At 38.0% G+C, this 25,814-nt stretch overlaps 1 protein-coding gene across 8 annotated transcripts; it reads left to right on the top strand.

The window, feature by feature from the left end:
* Positions 1-4,732: 4,732 nt before the first annotated feature.
* On the top strand, positions 4,733-25,198 carry LOC135633689 (polynucleotide 5'-hydroxyl-kinase NOL9-like). 8 transcript variants are annotated; one of them, XR_010495092.1, is made up of 9 exons: positions 4,735-5,149; positions 5,351-5,448; positions 5,549-5,582; positions 9,303-9,472; positions 9,628-9,808; positions 20,523-20,703; positions 22,236-22,347; positions 24,495-24,567; positions 24,694-25,198. XR_010495092.1 is itself a non-coding variant. In XM_065143469.1 (9 exons), exons 1-8 carry the CDS (start codon positions 4,959-4,961, stop codon positions 24,555-24,557), a joined length of 1,158 nt encoding a protein of 385 aa, XP_064999541.1. In that variant the 5' UTR covers positions 4,735-4,958; the 3' UTR covers positions 24,558-24,567; positions 24,694-25,198. The 8 variants fall into 8 exon arrangements, 7 of the variants coding, with proteins under 7 accessions (XP_064999543.1, XP_064999547.1, XP_064999541.1 ...); XM_065143469.1 differs by having other exon boundaries at positions 24,367-24,567; XM_065143470.1 differs by lacking the exon at positions 24,495-24,567 and adding an exon at positions 24,367-24,494 and having other exon boundaries at positions 4,736-5,149.
* Positions 25,199-25,814: the final 616 nt, after the last annotated feature.

Raw genomic sequence — 25,814 nt, 5'->3', positions numbered from 1 at the left:
AGCAATGGAGGACAAGGCAAGACGGTGATTTCAGGACCATTTCAGACAAAGCCCATTTGTCGTAATTTTAAATGTCCATCTCCAAGCCAGCGCGGCTGCGCAGGTTATACGCTGATTTGGACGTACTATATAAGCAAACAGCAGATGAAATAGCTATCTACTGTCTTTGACCCAAAACTTCCATAGCACGCCATAGAATTTTGCCAAAGCAATGACACGGACAGGGTGAGTGTTGCCAAATATAACAGGCCATGCATGGATGATCCATTACATATCTCACTAGGAGACGAGCTGGAAGGCCCGAACTTGCAGTGGGGTTGGTTTGTTTGATTTGGGGTGAAGGACTTTAGCTTGTTTGTAGTGGAGGGGGATCAGAACAGACGAAACGCAAGTAGTGATGAAAATGTTTCCTAGGCTACATCACCATGTCGCATCTCTCCTCGCCGGACTTTTATTTATATATATATGCGTATATATAACGTTGTTCCCAATGGGACTAGGTGGCTCCGTTTAGTGCCACATGCTCCGTTTACCCAGATACCTCATCCAATTCATACTTCTCGTGATTAAGGTGTCAGTAAATTTAGCTAATAAAATTTTTAATAGATCATCTCAAGATCCTATTGAAAATGATAATATATTTGTACAAATTGAATGAATGATTATATAATTGAGATTTTGTATGATATGATGTAAATATACCTTTTAAGGTGTAAAAAAAATATTGATATAATAGAAATATCTCTTATAAAATCAAGAAATATATTATTTAGATTGATTCAAATCATGTACATGTACCTATAAATACTCCATGAAATTTCGTCTTTATCTCAAGCATCTCTTTTTTACAACCCTCCATTTAAAATTTATCTCAATCCTTTTTTTTGGGATAATTTATCAAATAGAATCCCCTCATAATTGTATTTTACTAAATGACCACCCTCATAATCATTTTTATCTTGAGCTATATTTTTTTTCATAAAGATCACTCTCAGAATGTTTTGAGTCATTTTGGATCGGGGAACTAATTTGGATCCTCCGCCCCTTCCACATCCGCCATCTCCCCTTTCTCCTCTACACCTATCGCCTCCTCCACCTTCTCCTCCTCATTTTCCTACCCTTCTTTCTCCTCCTCCTCTTCCTCCATTACCTTCTCTCTATTCTCCTCTCTTTCTCTTCCACCTCTCCCTCCCCCTCCTTATCTACCCCCACCTTTGTCTCCTCACTCTTAACTATTAAAAGAGTGGGAAATGGAGAGGGAGGTAGAGTAGGAGGAGAAATCAGAGGAGGAGACAAGGGGAGGAGAAAAAGACAGAGAGGAGGGCTTAAGGATTTGATATGTTCAATAATTCAAATTGATTTAAAAATTTTATAAGGGTAAAATTAGGATTTATTAAAAATAGCATCAACACAATAAAGAAGTCTATTATCCATAGCCTTTTTCACTATTAACAACTCATTGCTATTGATAATCCCTTAAAAATAATAAGGGTGAATTCTCAAAAAAAATCTCGATCTTGGATAAATTCCTGTATTGTCATAGATTTAGTTGGAATTGTCCAAGTCATTAGGCACATTTACGTTATCTATTGACAAAGGATCAACTTAGTTGTAATCTCACTTTAAGTCTCAAAGGACAAGTAAAAGAGCAAATTGATCGGCTAGAAAAACGAGCAATAAACAAATCTTGATGCCTCGTAAAGAGGGTAACTTTTTAAGTAATTCAACAAATACATGGTGTTCAAGAGAGAAAAAAAGTTAAAATAGAAAATAAAAACTTTAGAAGCCAAATGAACAGTCATAAGTCCACAAGCGACTGCTCACCGGGTGTGGAACACGTTAACAAGTTTTTGTAGGGTTTACATCGAACTTATGAATTCAATCAACACCTAACATTACTCCAAACCCCCAACGAGTCCTATGCCACCTAGATGGCTCTAGAATAGTAAGATGACTAATATTTCGCACGCCACTACTATCTACCGAAAATAAGTCATAACATATTAAAACTAGGTCATTCTGAGATTGTTTTGCCCATTATGATATATGATCACTCTACAAATTATTTTTGCTTATAGATTTCAAACAAAACATATAAAAATAAGGTAAAACATGTTGTCAAACATATGTATGATCCATCGACGAATGTGTTACAAGTGAGCGGCAATCGTGCATGACATTCTCCCCCATTTAAATTGCTAATGCTTGCTGGTATGTTTTGATGCTACTTATTTATGTTGCATAGTGTCTTTAGGCTCTCAACTTACTTCTATCCAAGAAAGTTTTTACCACTTCACCAAGTACTCAATCTGTACCACTCCGTTAGGTAGCTTCGTCTTATGATATTCTAAAATAACTTTAACTCACTTTTCATATGAGGCTCTAGTGGGGATAGCTATTATGATCCTTTTATTTTTTTAGCTTTGAATAATATTTTATTGGGTTTATCTAGTTTAGTAAGAGTCAGATAGGAGTTCATTTGATATTTATTTATTTATTAAGAGTCCAAGTCTTAATGGACTCTAGGTGGAACTCTCGACCCTTGTCAATATTACCTCCTAGCCACACTCTCAACACTGCTTTGATCGATGCCAGCTTCCTAGCCATGACAGCAACTTCGCATCCCAGCTACATTCCCCAATGTTTCCTCGAGCTGACATCATTGAAAGTTACACTAAATAGGATAGTATTGATACCCATGACCAAACATCATAATTAAGAATTGAGGATTACATATTTATAGTCTTACATAATGGCTATCGATAACTCAATGAAAGCCCAAATTGAAGCATTGTAAGCCAAAATTGAGAACCGATTACAAGAAACCTTTAACGATTTCAAAAATAGCTTATTTGAGAACTTGAGTAACTTTCAACAAGATGGAAGTTCAAGTTCTACATTAAACATATATGAAGATATAGGAAAATGGCCCCCAAGAATATGACACAAGTTATCTACGTGTTAAGGTAGAATTTCCAAGGTGGGAAGATGGGGATCCGACCAATTGGATCTCTAAGATAGAATTTTATTTTTCATTTTCACATAACTCCAAAAAAATCCAAGGTAGAAATTACCACAATCTAACTAGATGAGATGCAATCCAATAATATGATTTGTACAAAACTTATCACGGAGTCCCCTCATGCTAGGCTATCTAGGAAACAAAAACTCACTTCGTCAAGCGAACAATGTCATGCTATCGTTTGTTGCCACCCATCATTTGATGTCACTCATTGTTGCTCAGCGAGGAGAAGAGAAGAAAAGAAAAGAAAATATATATTCACATTCGATGGATATTTTTAAAATATTAAAAGTTTTAAAATAAAATTAAATGATTGCTACGTGAACTCGCATTTTTGCAATTGCCCTAGGTGCCCTCTTTTATGATAATGATAAGGGATCATTTGGTCGGTCGGCCATTGGTGCGACCCGTAGGCTTGCAAGAAATTGTTCACTTTAGGCGAAAGACGTACTCGCACGATTTTATCCTTTTCGGAGCATATGAGCTCCAAAAAGCACCTTTGAGGGTAAGGGAGACCTGACGGACTTATGAGCCCTTGGTTCCTATACTCCTCAACCAATGTGGGACTAAATGACCTTATCAGTTCTCCCACTCGTAGGGGAGCTAAGGGCTCATAACCAAGGTGCACGGCTCGGGAACGAGTTTGCTCAATCGAGATGCAGGCCTTGGGCCCTCCTTCTAGCACCAAAATGATAGTGATCCTTTACACTGTGGCAGGAGTGAGCTCGTACGATTTGGTTCGGTCCCGGGTGCGCAAGATCGTCCACCTATGGCGGGTTGGGTTTGAGCTTCGACTTCACTGACCTGGGGATGCCTGGGAGCTGACCATCTGCTCCTCGGGCTCTGGTCCCTGCACACAGGTCGGGGTCGGGAAGGGGCTCCCGACTTCGACCCCTTCGAAGATCTTGTTAGTATTGAGTTGCCAAAGAGGAACCCCTGCTATCTGACCCGTGGGCTATTTATTACCGTCGGCGCTGTACTCGGTTTAGCGTCATCTTGGTCTTTGCGGGTCGGCGGGCACCCTGTGGGTGCCATCCTGGCATTTCGGAACGACGCTAAGCGCGATCAGCGCTGTCCCGACCTTTGCGAGACAGCGTGGTATTTGGTAGGCATCGTCTTTACCTTTTGTTGGGCGGTGCTGTACTCGATAGGCGCCATCCCGGCTTTTGCGGGATGGCACTATGCACGACCGGTGCCATCCCGACCTTTTGTTGCGTGGAGCTATACTCGGTCAGTGCTGTCCTGACTTTTGTGGGACAACGCTGTGCACGACTGGTGTCGCCCTAGCTTTTGCAGGACAACGTTGTACTTGGTGGGTGTTGTGCTGGGTTGGCGTTGTCCCGACCTTTGCGGGACGGCACTATGCCGACCCGACCTTTGTGGGTCGATGCGGTACTCGCTCGGTATCAAGGTCGGGACAGCGCTGTGCTGACCCGACCTTTGCGGGTCGATGCAGTACTCGCTCGGTATCGTCCCGATCTCTTCGCTACGCTTGGTCAGTGCTATCCGACTTTTGTGGGATTTGTGTTGACTGAGATGTACTGTCCTAAATGCTGATGTGATCATAGTAGCATCATGACCGATACACACAATAGTGAGTAGTTATAAGTTACATGGGCCACCAGATCCGTACATACACTCGATCTTTCTGGATACTTCACTTGTGTCCCCCACCACTTGGCGGCACTATAGCGCTGCATCGCCTCTTTCTTCTCGCTCCTTCTCCTATTTCGTACATCTCCATCGCCTCTCATGCGAACCGTCGTCTTATATTCCCTCTTCTTTTTTTTTCCACTGCGTCATATATTCCCTCCTCTTTTTTCCACTGCGTCATATATTCGAACACCTAAAAGACGTGATCCACACTCACAAGAAAGAACCCGCTCCTCCTCTTCCGACTCTCCTCTCCGAAAGCTAAGTAGTTGTCGAGAAAGAGATGGACGGGAGCTCGGCAAAGCGGTCATCGTCATCTTACACGGGATGGACCATACCGGAGATTTGGGAGGAGGCGGCCGATTCCATCACCAACGACTCCTCGTGTCTCCCGCCGATCACCTTAGTGTGCGGGCCCGGGAACAGTGGCAAATCCACCTTCTCCCGTCTTCTCCTCAACACCCTGTTGCATAGGTCCTCTCTCCCCTCTTGCTGCTTTATAATCTCTCCTCCATTCCTTTTATCGTCATGTATTATATCTCAAGAACGAGATGCGACGGTTAATTTTACTTGTGTTTTTCTGGTCCTTGTTCTGCAATCACTTTTTGATTGATAAGGAGTGTGATGTGGTAGCTAAAACGTTCCAGTGTTGGAAGTGAATCCCTTGGTTGGCAGGTATAAGAGAGTGGGTTATTTGGATACGGATGTCGGGCAGCCAGAGTTTACGCCTCCTGGTTGTCTCTCCTTGCATGTCATTGATAAACAACCCCCAGGCATGTTCCTTTCTATACATTGATCAATTGATTTCGTTGGTGTAGACAGGCTAAGTCGGTAGTGCATTAATAGATTGTTGCTGTTGTAATCCCTTTACAGATTTGACCATTCTGAGCCTAAAGAGACCTGAGAGGTATCCAACTGATGTGAAATCTGTGTCATTTCATAGCAGTCCTTTTATGTCTGGCTAAATATTTGAAAATCCGTAGTAATTTTTTATGTTAATTTATTTAGTTAAATGCTTCTTTCCATATACATATCTCAATTGAAGGAAAAGATAAATGTTGTTGTCCCTAAATAATTGACATATTATGTTTTGTTGTGTTGCATAATAAGTGTTTTGAAGAATAGAGATTATCTCAATGATGTGTGATTTTTTATGCTTATCCATGGTGTTTTAATATATGTGCCATCTAAGTCATGTTAATTACATCAACATGCCTTGCTGTTACTTTCACTGATGCATTTGAGTTTCTAGGTATGGAGTGATCCTATATTTTCTCAGTTCATGTGACTTTTTTTTTGCAGTTCATGTGACTTGATTGGATTTGTTTCCTATGATCTTCTGAACCTTCACTTCTTTGTCCCTTCAGATCTTTCTGATATATAACTCAAGTAGTTGATTTTTTTTCCCTTTTGTATAGTAACATTTCATATCTATGTTCCTAATATCTAATCATTGATGCTGTGTTGAACAAAATTGCATCCGTGCTACTTTTGCACCAATAACAGAACTATAATAAGCATGGAAAAACTATGAAATAATGTTCATAATAGAATAATTATCAAGGATTGCCTTATCGCCCAAAATGGTATGAAACGGGTGGGTACATGGACCGGTACAAGGCGGTCCAGTTCAAATCATATATATAAAAAATAAACCTTACAATAGTTATAACAACATGCGCCATTGCCCTCGATTAGGGCTTGCAACCTGTTTCCCCCATTTCCCATGATGCCGCTACTGCCATTGCTGTTGGATGTTGTTCGCCTGTTTGCCGCCATTTATGTCTCTGATACACACCTTCGTTTTCTCCTCTTCTTCCTTGTCCTCCTCGATCACACTATCTTCTTCCTTCTTCCTCCTTCACCTCCACCGATTTATCTTCTTCCTTCTTCCTCCACTACTTCCCCTTCTTCCTTCTCCTCCATCGCTCCATCTTCTTCCTTCTTCCTCCTATTCCACCGCTTCCCCTTCTTCCTTCTTCCTCCTCTTCCTTTGCTACCTCTTCTTCTTCCTTCCTCCTCTTGTTCTTCCTCTACCCCTTTGTCTTCTCCCTCTTTTTCTTCCTTCCCAAAAGAACGATGCATACCAGTGTATTATCACACAATATATCGGTACATATTGGTTCGACTAGATCATCGAAATGGGTCCGGTACCCAAAACGGCAATCATAGTTAATTTGTATGGTCATCTTCAACAAGTTCAAGTCAATGGGAATATTTTATATGATTTTGACTTATAATATAAGTAGGAAGATTGTTGAAGAATTAATATTTGGTTAGCCATCTCACTACTGTTTGTTTTTAACTATTTTCATGTTTTGGAAAAAAAATTCCACAATTAGTTTTTCTCATTTAATTGTTTGTTTACGTTTATACCAGAATTCATCAACTGATGTCGACCAAAACAGGAAACAATCTTGTTTAAAAGCAAACTGATTCTGATTAAAAAAAAAAAACTCCAAATTGGACTTTATTTGGTTTAACAAGTTCAAGTCAACACATATTTATATATTTAATCACTTTAATTTGTTTTAACTTCTTGTTATGAATACTAAGTTCTTTTATAGAATGGGAGCTCAACATCTTTATTTCAAGTAGGGTTCATCGTACCACTCGAAATGGTACGGTGCGGGTGGTACATATTGGCCCAACAAGTGACTGTGACATGTACTGCTCTATACTAAGCGATTATATATTGGAGACCCTATATTGCTCGATATGGGGTATGTACCAGGCGAAATAGTTGAAATCCAACCGTTATCGACTTGTATTGATCGGTAATAGTTGAATTTTGATCGATGGTTCAAACAGTCAAATCGACTATTTGGACCAATTCAAAGGGTTTCTAAACCCTTTCCTCCATTCTCTTTTAACCCCTTTCACTCTCTCAAACTCTTAACTCTCCTAAACTCTAATTGACCATTTGAACTAATTCAAAGTGTTTTAAATTCCTTTCCTCCCTCCTTTTTGAACTTCTTTCACTTTCTCAAACTCTTTAGCTCTCTAAAATTCATTCTCACTCACATCTCTCTCTTATTCTCATATTTTTACTCTCTTAAATTCAATAAAGTCAATGAATATGTGCTAGTAGGAAATAGTAGAACATTCTTCCCTTTATCAGCTACAACGCATCAAATGAAATCGTCACATAGCTTCAAGTGATAAAAGGATATTTGTTAGGAGTTTAAACATGACATTGGATCATTATTTATTGTATTTATCTTGCTTTATTTTTTTCTTGATCTAGGTAACACTATTAGCATGGTCAAGGTTTATCCCTTTAATACTTTGTGTTCATTTTTTTTATTTTTTTTATTTTCACATCTCACTTTTCACCTTTAGAATTAATGAAAAGGAATTAGTTCAAGTTTTTATTATGATAATTATATATGCTTTTTTTATTTTGCGAATTATGGATGCTGAACATTTGGTATGCATATCTTTCCTCGTTATGATAAACATAAAGTAGCTTTGGTACATTATCATATGCTTAAGATATATATGATAATGTATTTATTAGTGTTAAAACTATAAAGAGTATATTTAGTGAGTTTCCTATTAGTATAGGATTACATCAAGGATTCGTATTAACTCTCCATCTTTTTACACTGATAATGAATGAACTTACTAGTTACTTACATAATAGACCTCCCTGATGTATTTTATTTGCTGATAATATTATTTTAATTGACGAGAGCTTAAGTGAAATTAATTATAAACTTGAGCTATGAAGGTAAATCTTAGAAACTAAAGGTTTTAGATTAAGTAGAACTAAAATTGAATATATAAAATATAATTTTACTGATTCTAGAAATATACAAAAGAATATAGTTAAACTAGATGGATAAGAAGTCCCTTTAAGGAAAAACATTGGGTATCTTAGATCAATTATTGAACAACATGAAGAGATTGGTGAAGATATTATTAATAGAGTAAAAACGGGATGATTAAAATAGCAAGAGGTGTCAGGAGTCTTCTGTGGTCATCAGATACCTTTAATATTAAAAAAACAATTTATAAAACAGTTGTGAGACTAACAATACTTTATGAATCTGAGTGTTGGGCAATTAAGAAAAAAAAAAATTGTATTGTCGAGATGAGAATGTTGAAATTGATGTATGGAGTTACCAGGAAAGATAGGAAAAAAAATATTTTTATTCATGAATAACTAAATATCGCTTTGATAGAGGATAAGATAAGAGAAAATCAATTAAGATGATATAGGTATATGTTGAGGAGACATCCAGATGCGATAGTCAAAAGAGATTAAATAATTAATTAATAGTACGAGAAGAGGTAGAGGAAGACCTAAAAGGACTTTAATAGAAATTATAAATATGTATTTGAACTTAACTAAACATATGATTTTTTATATATCTCAATAGTAGCAAAAGATGCATGTAGCCGATCCTAAATAATTGAGACTTATGGCTTTGTTGTTGTTGTTGTAATCAAGTACATATTCATCGAAGGTGAATGTGTTGTTGTTGTGGAAGCAATCTTTAGCTTATCTTATGTATAAAATGGCTCTGGTGCAATCCTGTAGTTATTGTGGTGCACTTACTAGAACATCTGATATTGTCTTGGTTTATTTAGAGAACCTCATTAAAGTATTCGTCGCTTTCAGGTTCTTCTTTTTTGGTCATGTTACTGCACAGAGAGATCCAAAGGTTTATTTGAATTTTATCCTCAACCTCTATGATTACTTTCACAACCAACACTATAAATCTGGTGAGCTTGATGAACCTGGGAACTTAATCTTGCCTCTAGTTATTAATACTTCAGGATGGGTTAAAGGTGTGTTTTCATACTGTCCACTACATATTTCTTGTTTCCATCTTGCCTAACACTAACTTGGAAAGAAGTTTTGTGGGATCTTGTTGGTTAATCAGTTCATCTTTTTGAATTTGGAAAATATGGAATTTATGTTGAATTTCATTTCTCTGTCCCAGGTATTGGATATGATTTGTTGGTGGACATGCTGCGGTATATGTCTCCAACTCATGTTGTTCAGATGCGTGTCTCCGTTGAGAGTAAGAATCTTCCAACTGGGTTTTTCTGGCTAGAAGAAAATGAGAAGACTTCAGTTAATCTGATTGAAATTCCTACAGTATATGAACCCTCTACTCGATTGTATGTTAATTGTTACTTGTCTGTCACATAAATTGACATCTTGGTCACTTTTGTTTTGTAAGATCTGAATAGGGAGACTATGTTTCACGGTGACTTTTAAAGTAAAAGAATTTTGCAATATGAGCATATAGCTGTTAACAATAGAACAGCATCCTCTGCCAGTTATATTTTCATTTCATAGGCTTCTTAAACATTTTTTGTCTTTATACAATGAACTATTGCTACAAACAAATGCACTGTGTTGAGATATTATTGAATCTAGTTTGAATTTGGGTCATTTTGAGTTTTGCATATGTTTCTTGCTGATACATTCTGTGGTTTTTTTTTTCTCCAAAAAAACAGACCTAATTAAGGACGAACAAAATGAGTACAAGGTTCCCCTGTAGCATCAGAGCTGATTAAATTACAGAGATTGAAAGGAAAATCGAAATTCCACATACAAGTGGATTGAGAGGTTCTGGTGTGGTTGTCTATCCAGTTGGCAGCCAAGTTAGCTTCTCTACACACATGCTGTACTCTCACAGCATCAAAAAATTGGAGCAGAAACTGAATAGTTTTGATACTAGATCTTTAATTGTTTGATTAGGTAGATGGTTTCCTTTTTTTAAGACGGTAAAGTTTTATGTAAATTTTGTAACAAGAGAGGTCAATTTGGTGATTGGTGCTGGTGCATAAGGGGTCTTTGTTGAAATAATGGGTCACTGAATTATTTCTCTGTGAGGTTCTAAAAGAAATAATAAACTAATAAAGTGCAAGGTTTTAAAAGAAATAGTGAAGTGCTACAGCCCAATGGTCTTCTTCTTTGCCTCCGGTGCCATCTTTCACTGCTTCCTCTTTTTCAATTCTGTATTTTAAATCTAATATCTTTACTGAATTCTTGATCATCTATCTTCAATTTCTTTTTAAACCATAGTTTTGTGGTGGATCTTTGTCTGTTATTTGTGCTATAAGCAATTGGTAGCTACTCTGAAAGGCCTCTGCTATCGAAAAATGTGTTTTCCACTATTTAGAGCCACGTTTCTTTCGTGCCTCATTATTAGGAGCAAATCCTTCATCCCTTGCTGATTGTGTAGATCATAATGGTATATATGTTTACAAGAGAATTAAGGGTGCATCTTTGGTAAATTATGGTATTTTTGTTTTACATGTTTGAATTTAAAATCTGTAGGAGAAAGGAGTAACTGGATATATTCTGTGAGGTGCAAAACATAAACTAAAGTAAGATATGGGAGTCAAGTATACCCCACACTCCTGTGGCTTACATTGAAAAACTTATTAATTGGTTTCTTCAATCAAAACCAAGTCATGAGTTATCCCCCTATTTATTTACAAGTTTGATAATCATGTATTTTATAGCAATAGTCAATGAACAGCGTAAGAAGGTTCGGGAGACAGCACATAATGGGGTAACTCTGCTTTTTTAAAAAGAATTAAAGAAAAAGGACAAAATATGATAGAATTACAACGAATGCTCAATGCATGTAATGAAATGTGTTAAGAATTACAACGAAACTAAAATGAACAGCATTTAATGACATTCTCTGTTCATTTTAAGTTGATGAATATATTTGGTTTTACAGTCCTTCGTGTGAATTTTTGCTTGTTCTTTTGGCATTTAGTTGATTGACAGTTTTGTTTATAAACACTAGTGAGATTGCCAAATTGTGAGTGATGCCTCTAGGTTGAAAACATAAAATTATTATGATATCCTCCTAAATTTAGATTATGTTCAGATTCTTCAGAAAACCCCAATTGTAAAGTATCATTGCTGGTAATTTAACCTAGGTTTAATTGTGATAAATACTAAACTGACATGACAAATTACATTGATATCTTTTTCTTACCAAACTGTCATGGACTTAGTTAGAATTGCTTAAGTCGTGAGGTACCATTGCGGCAAAGTCACATACTTAGCTGGAGTTGCCTAAGTCGTGAAGCACCTATACGCCAACTCATCGGACTTAACTGGGATTGTCGAAATCATGAGGTGCCCTCGTGACATATGTGTCCGCAAAGGGTCAGCCTAGTTGTAACCTTGTATAGGTCCCGAAGGATCTGTGAAACAAAAAGTTGATTAGATTGAAAATGAGCGACGGATAAGTCTCGACGTCTCGTGAAGAGGGAAGTTTTACAAGTAATTTAGCGAGCATCTTGAGTGCAAGAGAGGAAGGAGAAAACAAGGAATTTAAAAGGTAGAACGAACAGTTGCAAGTCCACAAACAACTGCTCACAGGGTGTCAGGCGCGAAGGCAGTTCTTGTCAAGTTAACGTGCGAACTTATGAAGATTGTTCAACGCTCGACATTATCTCGAAGCCCCATCCTCCCTGGTGCCACCCGGGGGGTTCCAGGGTGTTGAGATGGTTGACGTTTCACGTGAGGCTACGGTCTACAGAAAACAGGTCATGGCATATGAAAACAGAGTTATTTTAGGGCAGTTTGGCCTGGCGCGGCGAGCGATCACACTCCCGCAACAACATACTTGTCACATCCTGGATTTTTTTTTTTATATATATTTTCACACAGGCCAAATAAATAAACATCACTTTATTCATCATCTATAACAATTTATCACAATTCATTTATTCATCAAATTACAAATAGAAAAGTAAATATAGTGATGTTAACTTCAAGAGTCATCCAAGTGGCTCTACCTAGCGGTAGAGGAAGGTTCGCTCTCCACTAGAATCCGATTTAGTACTAGAGGGAGGCTGCTCTGAAAATCAAAAACAAAGAAAATTCAGCAATGCTGAGTAGGAACCCCAAAAGTCAAATCAAAATAAATACATGATCGAAATTCAATCAATCATCCCATTGGCGTATATCAAGTACCCGAAGGAGCACTCCCCCAACAGCGGATGGAGAGGCTTTATCCTACGGGATGAGTTTGTGTTCTCCCAACAGCGGATGGAGGCAAACTCATATCACACTCCCAACAGCGGATGGAGTGGTGTCCCACACCCGCCAAAGTGGGGACACGTTCCTCCCAACAACGGATGGAGGAACCGTCCAGCCGCCACGTCTGACGGCCCGCTAATCCCCGAAGGGAATCGCCCTACCTGCTCTTGGCAGGAATATAATCTCACACTGGTCATATCCATTTCGGGATGAAATAACATATTTAAAACATCTCTTTCAAAAATCATCAATATAAATTAACCCTTAATTGACTTGAACTCTAGTTTAATCGATTCAATTGAACTCGATTTACTAGAGCCTAACTGAACTGATCTCTAATCCTTATTTAACTGGTCTGGAACCACCCTAGACTAGTATAATTTAGACTAGATTAAGTTCAATTTAGGTTAAACTAACTTGAATAAGTCAATCAATTCGGAATCACCCTGAATTGATCTAGACTAATCAAGTCTAGTTTAATTCAATCAATATTTGGGCTCAAGTTCAACAATAATATTGGGCTAGATTGAGCCAGTCCATCTACTGGTCATGTGCATTATAAATGATTGAGCATGCATTACATAAAACTGACCCAGCCCTGGCCCATGGACTAGTCATAACATATACCCATTAACAACATAAATGAAAACATAATAATGCATTAAAAGATAGACGAGAAGAAAAGCTTTAATACAAAGAAATAACATTCTAAATTTGACTAGAAATCATAAGACATTAAAAGAGGGACTAGGAGATAAGTTTTAACACAAGGAAATAGCTTTCTAAATTCAAATAAAAAATCATGTTTTCAACACATAAAATTTCAACATATTCTAGTCATATTTTAAATCATTCAAAATAATATATTTTAAATTTCAGATCAAAGGATATCAAAAAAAGGATTTTAGATAACATATTTTAGTCTAACAAGATTTTAATCCAGATAAGATTAAAGATAAACTATAATACATAAAATATATCATATAAAACATATACCTTTTTAACATATTTAATTCTACAATAAAAACCTTAATCATGGGTCAAAGAATATTATGAAAACTTTAACTGATTACTTTAATACAAAAAATTTGACATTTAAAGAATTGATACATATTTTTCAAAGTATAAAACTTTCAACATTTAAAGAATCAAAATAAAAGCTAAAACTTTTAAATTTAAGAAATGTAGGGAAACCTACCTCTTGTCAACAGGGTGTAACTCCTCGTTCTCTTGTCAATAGGGTGTAACTCCTCGTTCCCCCCGCTGCCAGGCTCGACTAGGTGAGGAACGAAGGAGAGAGATCCCTCCCCTTTAAATAGGAGGAGGTGAGCCTCTATTAAGGGAAATAAATTTTAATTTTCGTATTTATTTAATATAAATTATTTCCATTTAATATACTAACAAATATGATATCATCATATTTGGAATACTTACTAGTTATTTCCTTAATTCATATCAACAAACAAGGAAGTAAATTAAGATTTCCTTAAATTATAATAACAAGTAAGGAAAGAAAATCAATTCCTAACTTAAATATTTGATTTGATTACAATACTGTAGCGTTGCGAACTGTCAATGCTTATATTTTTCAAGCAAAAATACATAATACCAAGGCAAAACATACTTTTATGTCTCTGTACAACCATGCAAACATGACGAACTATCATGAATAGTTATCGCGCACCCGCAACAGCTTCGTTCAATGACTGCATGCGAAACGTCAGCCAACTCAGCACCCTGGAACCCCCCGGGTGGCATAGGGCTGGATGGGGCTTTGGTATATTGTCAGACGTTGAATAATCTTCACAAGTTCGCCCGTTAACTTGACGGGAACTTGCCTTCGCGCTCGACACCTGGCGAGCAATTGTTTGTGGACTTGTAACTGTTTGTTCTACCTTCTAAAGTCATTGTTTTCTTCTTTTTCTCTTGCACTCAAGGTATTCGTTGAATTGCTTGTAAAGCTTCCCTTTTCGCGAGATGTCGGGGCTTGTTCATCGCTTGTTTTCAATCTAATCAATTTTTTGTTTTACAGGTCCTTTGGGACCTGTACGAAGTTGCAACTAGGTTGACTTTTTGTGGACGCATATGTCGCAAGGGCGTCTCATGACTTAGGTAATCCTAGCTAAGTCCGAGGAGTTGGTGCAATGACACTTCACGACTTAGGCAACTTCAGCTAAGTTTGTGATTTGTCGCAAGGGTGTCTTACGACTTAGGCAATTCCAGCTAGGTCCATGATATTGTGGTATCAGAGCAGGTAAGCAATTCAAGCAAGCAACAAAGAAACTTCGCAATCTCGCCATGGCAAAGCATTGTGGTGAATCGAGCAAGACGGGGCAAGCCGGAACATTGCCCCAAGCAGTCGCAGGTGAGCTACAAGTGCAAACTCGCTCTCATGTTGTTGGAGCTACTTTGGAGGATCGTGGTATGGAACTTGATGAGCGAGAAATTGGCTACTCTCCACGAGCGGAGGAGGCGCAATCTGGAGTGCCAACCGGGAAAAAGAGCCATAAGGAGAGACTCACAACGGTGGAAACTCATCTAGATGTTCTTGAAGCGAGCTTGGAGGAACTTTACCAAGGCCAACGAAGGTTTCTTGGGGTAGAGAGCTCGCAAGAAGCTAAATCCCGAATCAACAAGGTGGAGGCCATAATCGATCGATTGACGGATGATATTGATAAGGTTGAGGCCAACAGAGGCGATGACCCCTGTGTGGTTCTCGTCTCTCGGAGTGGAACTAAGGACCCCCAACAAATATCGACATTACAATTGAAGAAAGGGGTACGAATAGGCGAATTAACATTCGTGGCTGCTGTGAAGCTAGAGCTCCTCGACAGGAAGGCCATTCATGAACCTGCTGTGGTGGCGAACGTTCTGAAGGAGTTCACAGATGTTATGCCACTCGTGTTGCCAAAAACTTTGCCACCATGTAGAGGGGTGGATCTGTTAGAACCCTTGCAGATTCTAAACTTGGGGTTGATCTCTTTAGGGGATCGGCCTCCTTGGAACTCTATAAGGGTTCCTCCCTCCAAGTTGCTGCTCAAAGGCTGCAGAAAAGATTCATCTATTGTTTATCAAAAGAGGGGAAATACATGGCTATTTATAGGGCTTCTAAACCCTAACTCCTAATATGACTCCTACTTCTAACCAACTCCTAATAGGACTCCTACTCAAGACTCCTATTCCTTTATAACTCCTAATTCTTCTCTAAGAAACAACCTCCTAACCCTAGCCGGTCTCTTCACCTCTTTAATAGGGGTCGGCTTAGGTAGGTTTTACATGAATGTCCCTCTCAATTAGGACTCTCCTAGCTAGAGTCCTAACAGGATCATCATATCGAGTTAAAGCCGGGAGTGAAGCCTCCAACGAGACCATCCTACCGTTTGTCCCTCCCAAAGTTGGCAGAGCTCAGAAAGCAATTAGATGAACAACTAAGTGGTGGTCTCATTCGCAGTTTTAAAGCACTATTCGGAGCTTCAGTTCTCTTTCAAAAGAAACAAGATGAAAGCTTTCGACTATGCGTTGACTATCGAGCCCTCAACAAGGTGACGGTGAAGAATAAGTATCTCATCTCGCTCATTGCGGACTTGTTCGACCAACTGGGCAAAGCAAAGTACTTCTCCAAACTCGATCTTTAGTTGGGGTACTGGCAGATGCACATTGTTGAAGGTGACGAAGCGAAGACTACTTGCGTAACTAGGTACGAAGTATTTGAGTTCTTGGTGATGCCTTCCGGCTTAACCAATGCTTCGGTCACGTTTTGCACTCTTATGAACCAACTATTGAAGGAGTATCTGGATAAGTTTGTGGTCGTCTACTTGGATGATATCGTCGTCTATAGCCAAACGCTCGACGAGCATGTCGAGCACCTTCGGATAATTTTCAAGGTTCTCAAGGAGAACATTTTGTTCGTGAAAAGGGAGAAGTGCAACTTTGCTTAAACGAAGATCTTATTCTTGGGGCATCGAATTGGTGACGGTTCCAATCGAATGGACATATTAAAGGTGCAAGCTGTTGCGGAATGGTGAACTCCAAAAAAGGTGCTAGAGCTGAGATCCTTCTTTGGTTTTGTCAACTACTATCGACGCTTTATAGTTGGGTATTCGAAGTGTGTAACTCCTTTGATGGAGTTGCTGATGAAGGAGTAGCCTTGGAGATGGTTTGATAAATGTGAAGTTGCATTCCAAGATCTAAAGGTTGTTGTGTTGGAAGAATCGATGCTCAAATTTTCGAACTATGGGGAGCTCTTCAAAGTTCATACAGATGCTTCGGATTTCACTATTGAGGGAATACTCATGCAAAAGGGTCACCCGGTGGCCTACGAGAGCTGCAAGCTCAATAAGACTGAGCGGCGGTATCCAATGCACAAGAAGGAGATGACAACAGTGGTCCATTATCTACGAGTTTGGCAGCACTACCTTCTTAGATTACGATTTGTGCTTCGCTTTTACTTCCAAACTCAAAAGAAACTCTCCCCGAAGCAAGCACGATGGCAAGACTTTCTGGTCGAATTTGATATAACAATGAAGTACAAGCCCGGACGAGCAAATGTCGTGGTCGATGCGTTGAGCCGGAAAGTGGAGCAGGTGAATGCCATGTAGTTGGAAGGCGGAGGCCAAACAAGTTAGCTATACTTCAACTTTCTTTCAAAATCAGGGATGCACTATACAGTGATCCCCAAGTAGTAACCCTGATGTAACTAATCAAAGAAGGCAAGACACGATGATTTTGGATCCAGGAGGGACTTGTCTACACCAAAAGAAATAGGGTTTATGTTCCTCGAGTGGATAATTTGAGGCGCGAACTTTTGAGTGTGTCACGATTCCCTTTGGGCAGGACATCCGGGCATTCTTCGAACATTGGCTCTCGTGGAGAGGGTCTTCTACTGATCAAAGATGGGGACTAATATGGAGGAATATGTTCGAATGTGCCTTACTTGCCAACAAGATAAGGTGGAGCAGCGGAAGCCAGTGAGACTTTTGGAGTCATTGCTCGTACTAGAAAGGTTGTGGGAGAGCATTTCCTTAGACTTCATATCAAGCTTGTCATCAATAGGGGGACTCGGATTGATACTTGTGGTGGTCGATCGATTTTCAAAGTATGTAACTTTCATTGCTGCACCTCTACACTGTTCAGCAGAGGAGGTGGCTAAGCTGATGATGAAGAATGTGGTGAAGTATTAGGGAGTCCCGTACAATATCATCAGTGATTGAGACACTTGGTTCCTGGGATAATTTTGGACCGAAATTGTTGGGTTCTAAGTTATACTTCTCCACAAGCCTCCATTTTCAGACAGATGGCCAAACTGAAATGATAAACTCGCTCCTTGAGCAAATATCTTTGACATTACGTGAGTGCCAACCAACTTGATTAGGTGAAGTAGTTAGACATAGCTCAATTCTCCTATAACTTACAGCAGAGCTCTGCGTTCAACAAAAGCTCGTTCGAGATCATTACAAGACAACAACCATCGACTCCTCACACCTTCGCTATCGGGTATATTGGGAGTAGTCCGTCAATATATTACTTTGCAAAAGAATGGTATCGAAATGCAGATATTACGCGGGCTTACTTGGTAGAAGACGGCCAAAAAGATGAATAAGTGGGTAGACTTTGGAAGGCGACCACAAGAGTTCAAAGTCGGCGATTTGGTGTTGGTGAAACTCCAACCAACATCATTTCAATTCTTTAGGCACAAAATACATAAAGGATTGGTGCGCAAGTTTGAAGGGCCCTTCCCAATTATCAGTAGGGTAGGCAACGTCTCTTATAAGTTATAGCTATTGGCATGGCTTAAAATTCATAATGTTTTTCATGCTAGCAACTTGAAAACTTATCATTTTGATCCGCAAGATGCTTCCCGAAGTGTTCTAACTCGATTACCCCCCACCAAAGCTTTCTACGAGAAGCGAGTTGAAACAATTTTAGTGGAGCACAAGATAAAGCTACCCAATGGAGCTGAGCAAACTGAGTACCTAGTGAAGTGGCGAAAGCTTTCCCGAACCGAAGTTAGTTAGGAGCCCAAAGATGCCTTATGACGTGAAGAAGTTGTCGTCAACAATTACTAACAAGCGTCAACATGGGTGTCGACAGTTTAAGTGGAGGAGAATGTCACAAACAGTTGTTGTGCACCAACAACAACTTCGTTCAACGAACTGTTCGTCGCTTTCGCATGCTTATACAGAGACATGGCAGCATGTTTTGCCTTGATTTTGTGTTTTTGCTTGGAAAATGTAAGCAACGATAGTTCACAGTGTTGCAGTGCGACTGCTCACCGCTCTAAGATGAATTGCCCTAGAATGGCTCTGTTTTCGTGTCACGGCTTGTTTTTTGCACACCACAGTTGCACACGTAATGTCAGCCATCTCAACACCCTGGAACCCCCCGGGTGGCACAGGGCTGGCTGGGGCTTCGATATATTGTCGGGCGTTGAACAATCTTCATAAGTTCGCATGTTAACTTGACAGGAACTTGTCTTTATGCTCGACACCCGGTGAGCAGTTGTTTGTGGACTTGTAACTGTTCGTTCTACCTTCTAAAGTCTTTGTTTTCTCCTTCCTCTTTTTTCTCTCTTGCACTCAAGGTGCTCGTTGAATTGCTTGTAAAGCTTCCTTCTTCGTGAGACGTCGGGACTTGTTCGTCGCTCGTTTTCAATCTAATCAATTTTTTGTTTTACAGGTCCTTTGAGACTTATACGAGGTTGTAATTAGGTTGACCCTTTGCGGACGCATATGTCGCATGGACGCCTCATGACTTAGTTAATCCTAGCTAGGTCCGAGAAGTTGACGCAATGGTGCTTCACGACTTAGGCAACTTCAGCTAAGTCTGTGACTTTGTCGCAAGGGTGCCTCACGATTTAGGCAATTCTAGCTAAGTTCGTGATAGAACGGTTCGTTGAATGAAGTTGTTGCGGGTGCGCGACGTCCGTTTGTGACAAGACGTAGGTTAAAAAATTATAATCCAGTCCTTAAATGTTTACAGTCGTACCCTTCTGAAAATTTGTGTTTCTGTTAATACCATATTAATACATCATTAAGCATAAAGTATGCCCTAAGAGATTTGGGCATGTCCACCATTTATTGATGCTTCGTTGTGGTTGGTGAAACATATTAGTGTAGAAGAGTATTCTGGACATTGACTAGATAATAGGAAATATCTTAACACAATGACCCCTTATTTTTATTGCTAGAGAATTGTTGCATAAATATTCATAGATAATAGAGATAATTTAGATGAAAATAAAAGGAGCGAATCAATGTGCAAGGCCCAGCCAATGCAGTCCCGGCATGAACTAATAAATGCAGTCAAAAAGAGAAATTATTCCTATGACTTAAACCTTAGTCAAAAAAGTGAACCCTATCTTTGTGTCAAGATTCGTCCCCAAAAGATTATAAATGGAGTTATCCATATCTTAGTTGCAACTTTCAAGTTACTGTCATGGACAATGTGTATGAGGGCATTGTAATAATTTAATGTTTTTGATTATTATATAGTGGGTCCACTGACTATCACCATTCTTCACTCGGGCAATATATAATATACTTTGTGTCAGGTGGTAAGCTCATCACTTGTATGACACTCAACTCAATGTGTTATTCTTATTTAATTTCTCTTATCTTATTGGGTGCAATTTCAGACATGGCAGTGCATTCACATTTTTTGTCTTTGATAGCCTTTTATGCACTTTCTCGCCTCTGATTTACAATATTTGTAGAAGTATAAAACTCATCTGTATTTCTTTTATATCTTGGTAGGATGCTTTATCTCACCTAATATTTTCACTCCACTGTCTTTCATGTTCTCCTGGATTTTTATTTTCAGGGTGCTAATAAAAAACGATGCTTGTATTATCCGAGATCTTCGACTGGTTGCTTATTTTAGACAATGCCTGCCAAGAGAGTTGGACATCTCAACTTACAAGGAGCTTGCTGATTGTTTGGCTTCTATTACTCCTTATGAAGTCCCTCTCTCAAGAATAAAAGTGAAGCATCTCCACCAGCAGGTTAGGAATGACTAAGTGTTCAATAATCTCAATGATCATATTGCAAATATGGTTTTTATTCTTGGAGTTGCTTAAATTTCTTGAAGTCTTGGTTAAGCTTGGCCCACATACAACATGAAACCTAATGGTGTTTTATAATTAACTTATCATGATTCTACAATGAGTAATAGAAGCTTCTTCACTTTGAGTCAGTGATTATTCTCGTTGTTCAAATCTTGACAATTTATATCCCAGTTGATGTTTTGTTACTCCCTCATCAGTTTGGCAAAGTAAGTTAATTTGAAGCCCATACAAATACTCTATGTATCTGTGTTTCATTTAGTAAGAGGGTGATCCTTGTTGTCATAGTAAGGTTGCTTCTTTGTGCGTTAGGTTATCAGGATTCACGTCATGGATATAGGCTCCCTGCTTTCATAGGTATGATTGTGTACATTAATTTTCCAAACTTCCATGTTGCTTAGTCTTTTGCATTGGGCATTCTAGCTGTTTTTGGCTTAGTGGACAGTTTGTTTTAATAAATATGTCAGTTTCTGTAAACTTATGGCCAGCAATTTGCCTGCATACTACAGGCAAGTCCAGGATGTCCTGTAAAAATAAATGAATTACCTTAAAGAGTTGGCACCATCTGAGTTTGCCATTTGAACTATGTTACTGCTCAAAGCCATGAAAGAGTTACATCCAGGCAAAAGGAAAGTTTGTGATGGGAAACATAGATTAGGTTATAAAGTTAAATACAAAAGGTTCCTCAAGAAACAGGAAACCTAAATTAGATTTCAGTAAATCGACTAACTATCAACATTCTTCACTCAGGCAATTTAATCTTTAAGGCATTCCTGTCTCACTATTTTGTGGAGACCTTTGTTGTTGCTCATGCTGGACATGCATTGTCAAGTGTTAACTAGGTGATATGGAGGATATATAGGTACTTCTACCAATCCTTGATATCTTGAGAAATGCTCAACATCTTATATCATACTAAGAGTCAAGGTTTTTAAAATTGTATCGTACTGGTGTACTGAGCGGTATGCCTAAGATACATGTTAAATCCTTCGATTCTTCTGAAAATATCTGAAAAATAGAAAAAAAAAGTTAGGATAGAGTTTTTAAGTTAGAAATAAATATACATTTGATATAGTTTTAGCAAATCGTTGCTTTGTTGAGTTTAGAAGAGTGAAAATGTGAGAATAAGAAAGAGAATGTGAAAAAAAAAATGAGTTTGAGAGAGTTCAAAAGAGTAAGAGAATGAAATGGAATGAAATAGGGGTGAGGAAAGAGTTTAAAAACCCTTGAGAGAAGGCTCCAACGGTCAAATTGACCATTGAAGCACTATTACAGCTTGTAACCGTCAAAATTTCAACCATTACCACTCGGTACAGCCCCTTATCGGGATACTGCTTGGTAGCGGGTGGTATGATACGAATTTGAAAACATTGCTAAGAGTTTAAAACTTTGATATTTAGCTCCACACAAATGCATTTCTTTTGTTTTTAGCACTTCATTTATCCTTATTCTCTTTAGTGTTTATATGTTAGGTTCCAAGTAGTGAAGTGAACCACAGCTTGAATGCTACCATTGTTGGTCTGGCAGTTCGTTCATGTGTGCCTCCCTCATCTGAGCATTGCACACCTTGGTGTGTTGGACTTGGTAAGTTCACTTATTTTTTCTACTTATGACCATTTCACACCTAAGTAATATGTTTGTTTCTACAGTTGTCTCAGAAGATGAGTGAACATTATATGCATTGATATGACCAATAACTGGGTTGGCCTTTTAAGAAATTATCTATTCATGAACCAAATACAACTTCAACACCGATTTGTAACTGTTTTATAGTCTACTTTGAAGTATGGGAACTTTAGAACCTTTAAAAGTGAAAAATAGATTCTTGCTAGTTTACTATGAAGATCTGTTGACTTGTATAACTTGTGTTTCAGTGATGACTTTTTTCTTATATAATGTCAGCTGGAGGAAACTTGAACGACTGTGTATCTATAGGCAGAATGCTAAATTCAATATGGAAGTCTTATCACGCTTAGCATCACAACTATCAAAAGGCACTTGTAGTCATAGAAAGATGATGCTGATGTCTATGCTTCTTTTTCTTTATTTAGTCATATATTGGTTCTTTCATATATGAGTAAAATTGCTCATCCGGGTAGGAAGAATGGCCCCTGCATTAAATTTACTGAATTTGGGTGCTCAATGCAGAAAAATGTCTCATGTAGGTCAGGTGTCTTACTTGGTTTTACCTGCATATGGCTCCTAGATCTATCAAAATACTGAAATTATATATGCATTTAAGCAAATGTATGCATTTGAGATTTTTGCTTGCAGTACATGTGTATGTGTATAATCTCGTTATTTGTATTCATTTAATATATATTTACTGATTGCTATGCAGATATGCAGGAGCATTGTATATGTATGTAATGTTATGCATCTCTATTTTATGGATAGTTTATATTTGTTAATTGCTATGTGGTATGCCCATTGCCAAGTACTTGTGATTATCTCACTATAAGTATATTATCCATATAAAAACTCCTAAATTGGCTAAAGTTTGTCGCTACTTTTATTTCAAATTTTTAGGTAGCAATAACGTTCAAAAAATGTATTTTCTATTTATCTAACTATTTACCTATCTAACATTTAGTTGAAGGTTTGAAAATTTATAATCACCTAATTTGTAGTCATTTAAGACTGAATGGCATGCATATCATGTTTATACTTGACCTTATAGAAGGCTGGGTTTATTTTAGTTCTCGGAATATAATCTCTAGTTATTAATTGAAACTTTGTGAATCCACTAATTTTGTAATTGCATGACTGACCTATGAGCATGTCTGTATAGAATGTAATTATTATTAATTCACTACAATCTTCTAACTATTCTTAAGGTAGCATTATTCTTGATTATGCCTAGCTGCCCATTAACTGTGTAATCCTTTAAATATTTGATAAGCAATAGATGAAGACTGCATTTCAAATTTGCACTGACGTAAGTATTTTTTTATAAAATTATATTTCAAAAGTTTATTAAATATTATGTAATAAATTTACCATTCAAGTAAATAAATGAATGTATGTATGTAATCTTTAAAAAAATCGTATGGCTTAGATATATAATAAATAAATAAATATAATCATATAAATGAATGTAAAATAATTTTTGAAAATAAATAAATAAAATTTCAACTTACAAAAGACATAGTAGCATTCTAACCATATGGAATTTGAAAAAAATTATCAAACATCGGTTCATATTTAAAATATATATCGAGTCAATACACATTTTAGATGTGTTTCTAAACACACCCTTAGAATTAGAACTATTAATGGAATTTTGACTTCCATGATTTGGGCATAATGTTTTGGATGAAATAATAGATATCTCATTAGTTTAGAACTCTAGAATCTTTCCATTTTAACAAGATGATATGCTTGACTAAAGGGAAAAAAAAAGGGGAAAATGGGCAAAGACTAGGTTTATCTCATTGAAATCTATGGTATTCATATGCACAGAAAACGTTTTTGTAAGTAATTCTACATTCTAACTATTTCTTACTATTGTTAGTTTTTATTGGTTTTGAAATGTGAATTCTGCAATTTCTGTTTAAATTATACTTTCTTTAAGTTGAATTCAAGAGTTATTACACCTTTCAGGGATAATAAGAGCAATAGATATTTCAAAAGATCGATTATATGTGATTACACCTGTCTCTCCCTGCGAGCTGGAGAATGTTGATATCCTTTTACGAGGCTGCCTTGAAACTCCTGCTTGTCTTTTGCAGGTGAGTACCATTGGTGATGACTTTTTATTATACCTGAACATGTTCTCAAAGAGACTGTCGTAGTGCTTGAAAGGTGCATTATCATTTAGTAGTTGGAAATTGTGTCGACCTTGTGTTGACAGATGAAGTATATGTGCTCAGTACCTGAAAATGGCCTCTGTTTTTTCTTTTGCCTGGCATTTATCTTGTATGTGGTCAGTACATCCAATGGACGTCCAGCAAAAAGTTGAGCGGCTGGTGATCAGTACATCCAATGGATAATCTCTTCTGATCAGTTGTCCCAGCAGCTGCGCAAGCATCACCCCATGCCTTGGAATAGAAATCTGCACTCCATATATGACTGCTGAAGAAGAATATTGGTTTATTAAAGCTTATTGCCAAAAAGGAAGAGAAAAAGTCTTATGCTCTTTATCAAAGAAACTCTTCCAACTTATTTTTTATGCAAAGTGGGTACCGCTCAACTCAGATGCGTGAACGTGAATGAACGTGCGATAATTTGACCCTCTGCTATGTCTGTATTGTGGCTGATATAACGAGATGGAGCTTTTTCAAACCTTGTAAACCTGTCACCGTAAGTGCCGAGTATGATACAAGTACCCTTCCCAGTGTTTTTACTTTTTTAGGATGATTGTATAAGCATTTTTTGTTGAATCTGCAATCGTAAATTCATGTCAGAATTTATGGAACGTAAATTTCTGATCTCATCTGAATGTGAACAAACAAACCTTGCAAAGAAATCTCTCTAGATGTAGTCTGAAAGAAACAAACTGATCAGGTGGATCAAACACATTCCTGGAAATCAAACATAAAATAGCTCACTTGAAGATCAAGAGAGGGCATCGCTTGTCCTCTAAAACATGCAGGCACAATCAAAAGTGATCTAGCGGATAAATGCGTTCCTCCGATTACAGTATGGACCAGTCATTTTAAGAACTACATTAGCTCAGTTACAATGCCAACACATGGCGTAGCTCAAGAAAAATAAAATTACAAGATTCTAGAGAGCCCTAGAAAGATATCGTTGTGTAATATAGAGTACAGCCCCTGTAAGCCCAAAAAAAAAAAAAAAACAACATCCATTAAATGTGAAGTCCACGGAACTCACCTTTCTATCCATCGGATCCCGCCTCTGGACTTGATCAGGGACTGGGAGGTAGCGAGACGATCATCGTGTAGAATGAGATATCAGGGAAAAGTTTAGAGAGAGATCTGATGTGTCCGGCCGTAAGCGAAGGAGGGAAGGACGGACTTTCTTTCACATACAGCATTTTTTGATATGTGGAACAGCAGAATACAGCAGCAGCATCGAAAAGCTTTCCT

This window comes from Musa acuminata, chromosome BXJ3-3 (assembly GCF_036884655.1).
Source record: "Musa acuminata AAA Group cultivar baxijiao chromosome BXJ3-3, Cavendish_Baxijiao_AAA, whole genome shotgun sequence".
Classification (NCBI taxonomy): Eukaryota; Viridiplantae; Streptophyta; class Magnoliopsida; order Zingiberales; family Musaceae; genus Musa; species Musa acuminata.
The sequence above is the reverse complement of the archived record's forward strand: the minus strand, read 5'-3'. Positions and strand labels throughout refer to the sequence as shown.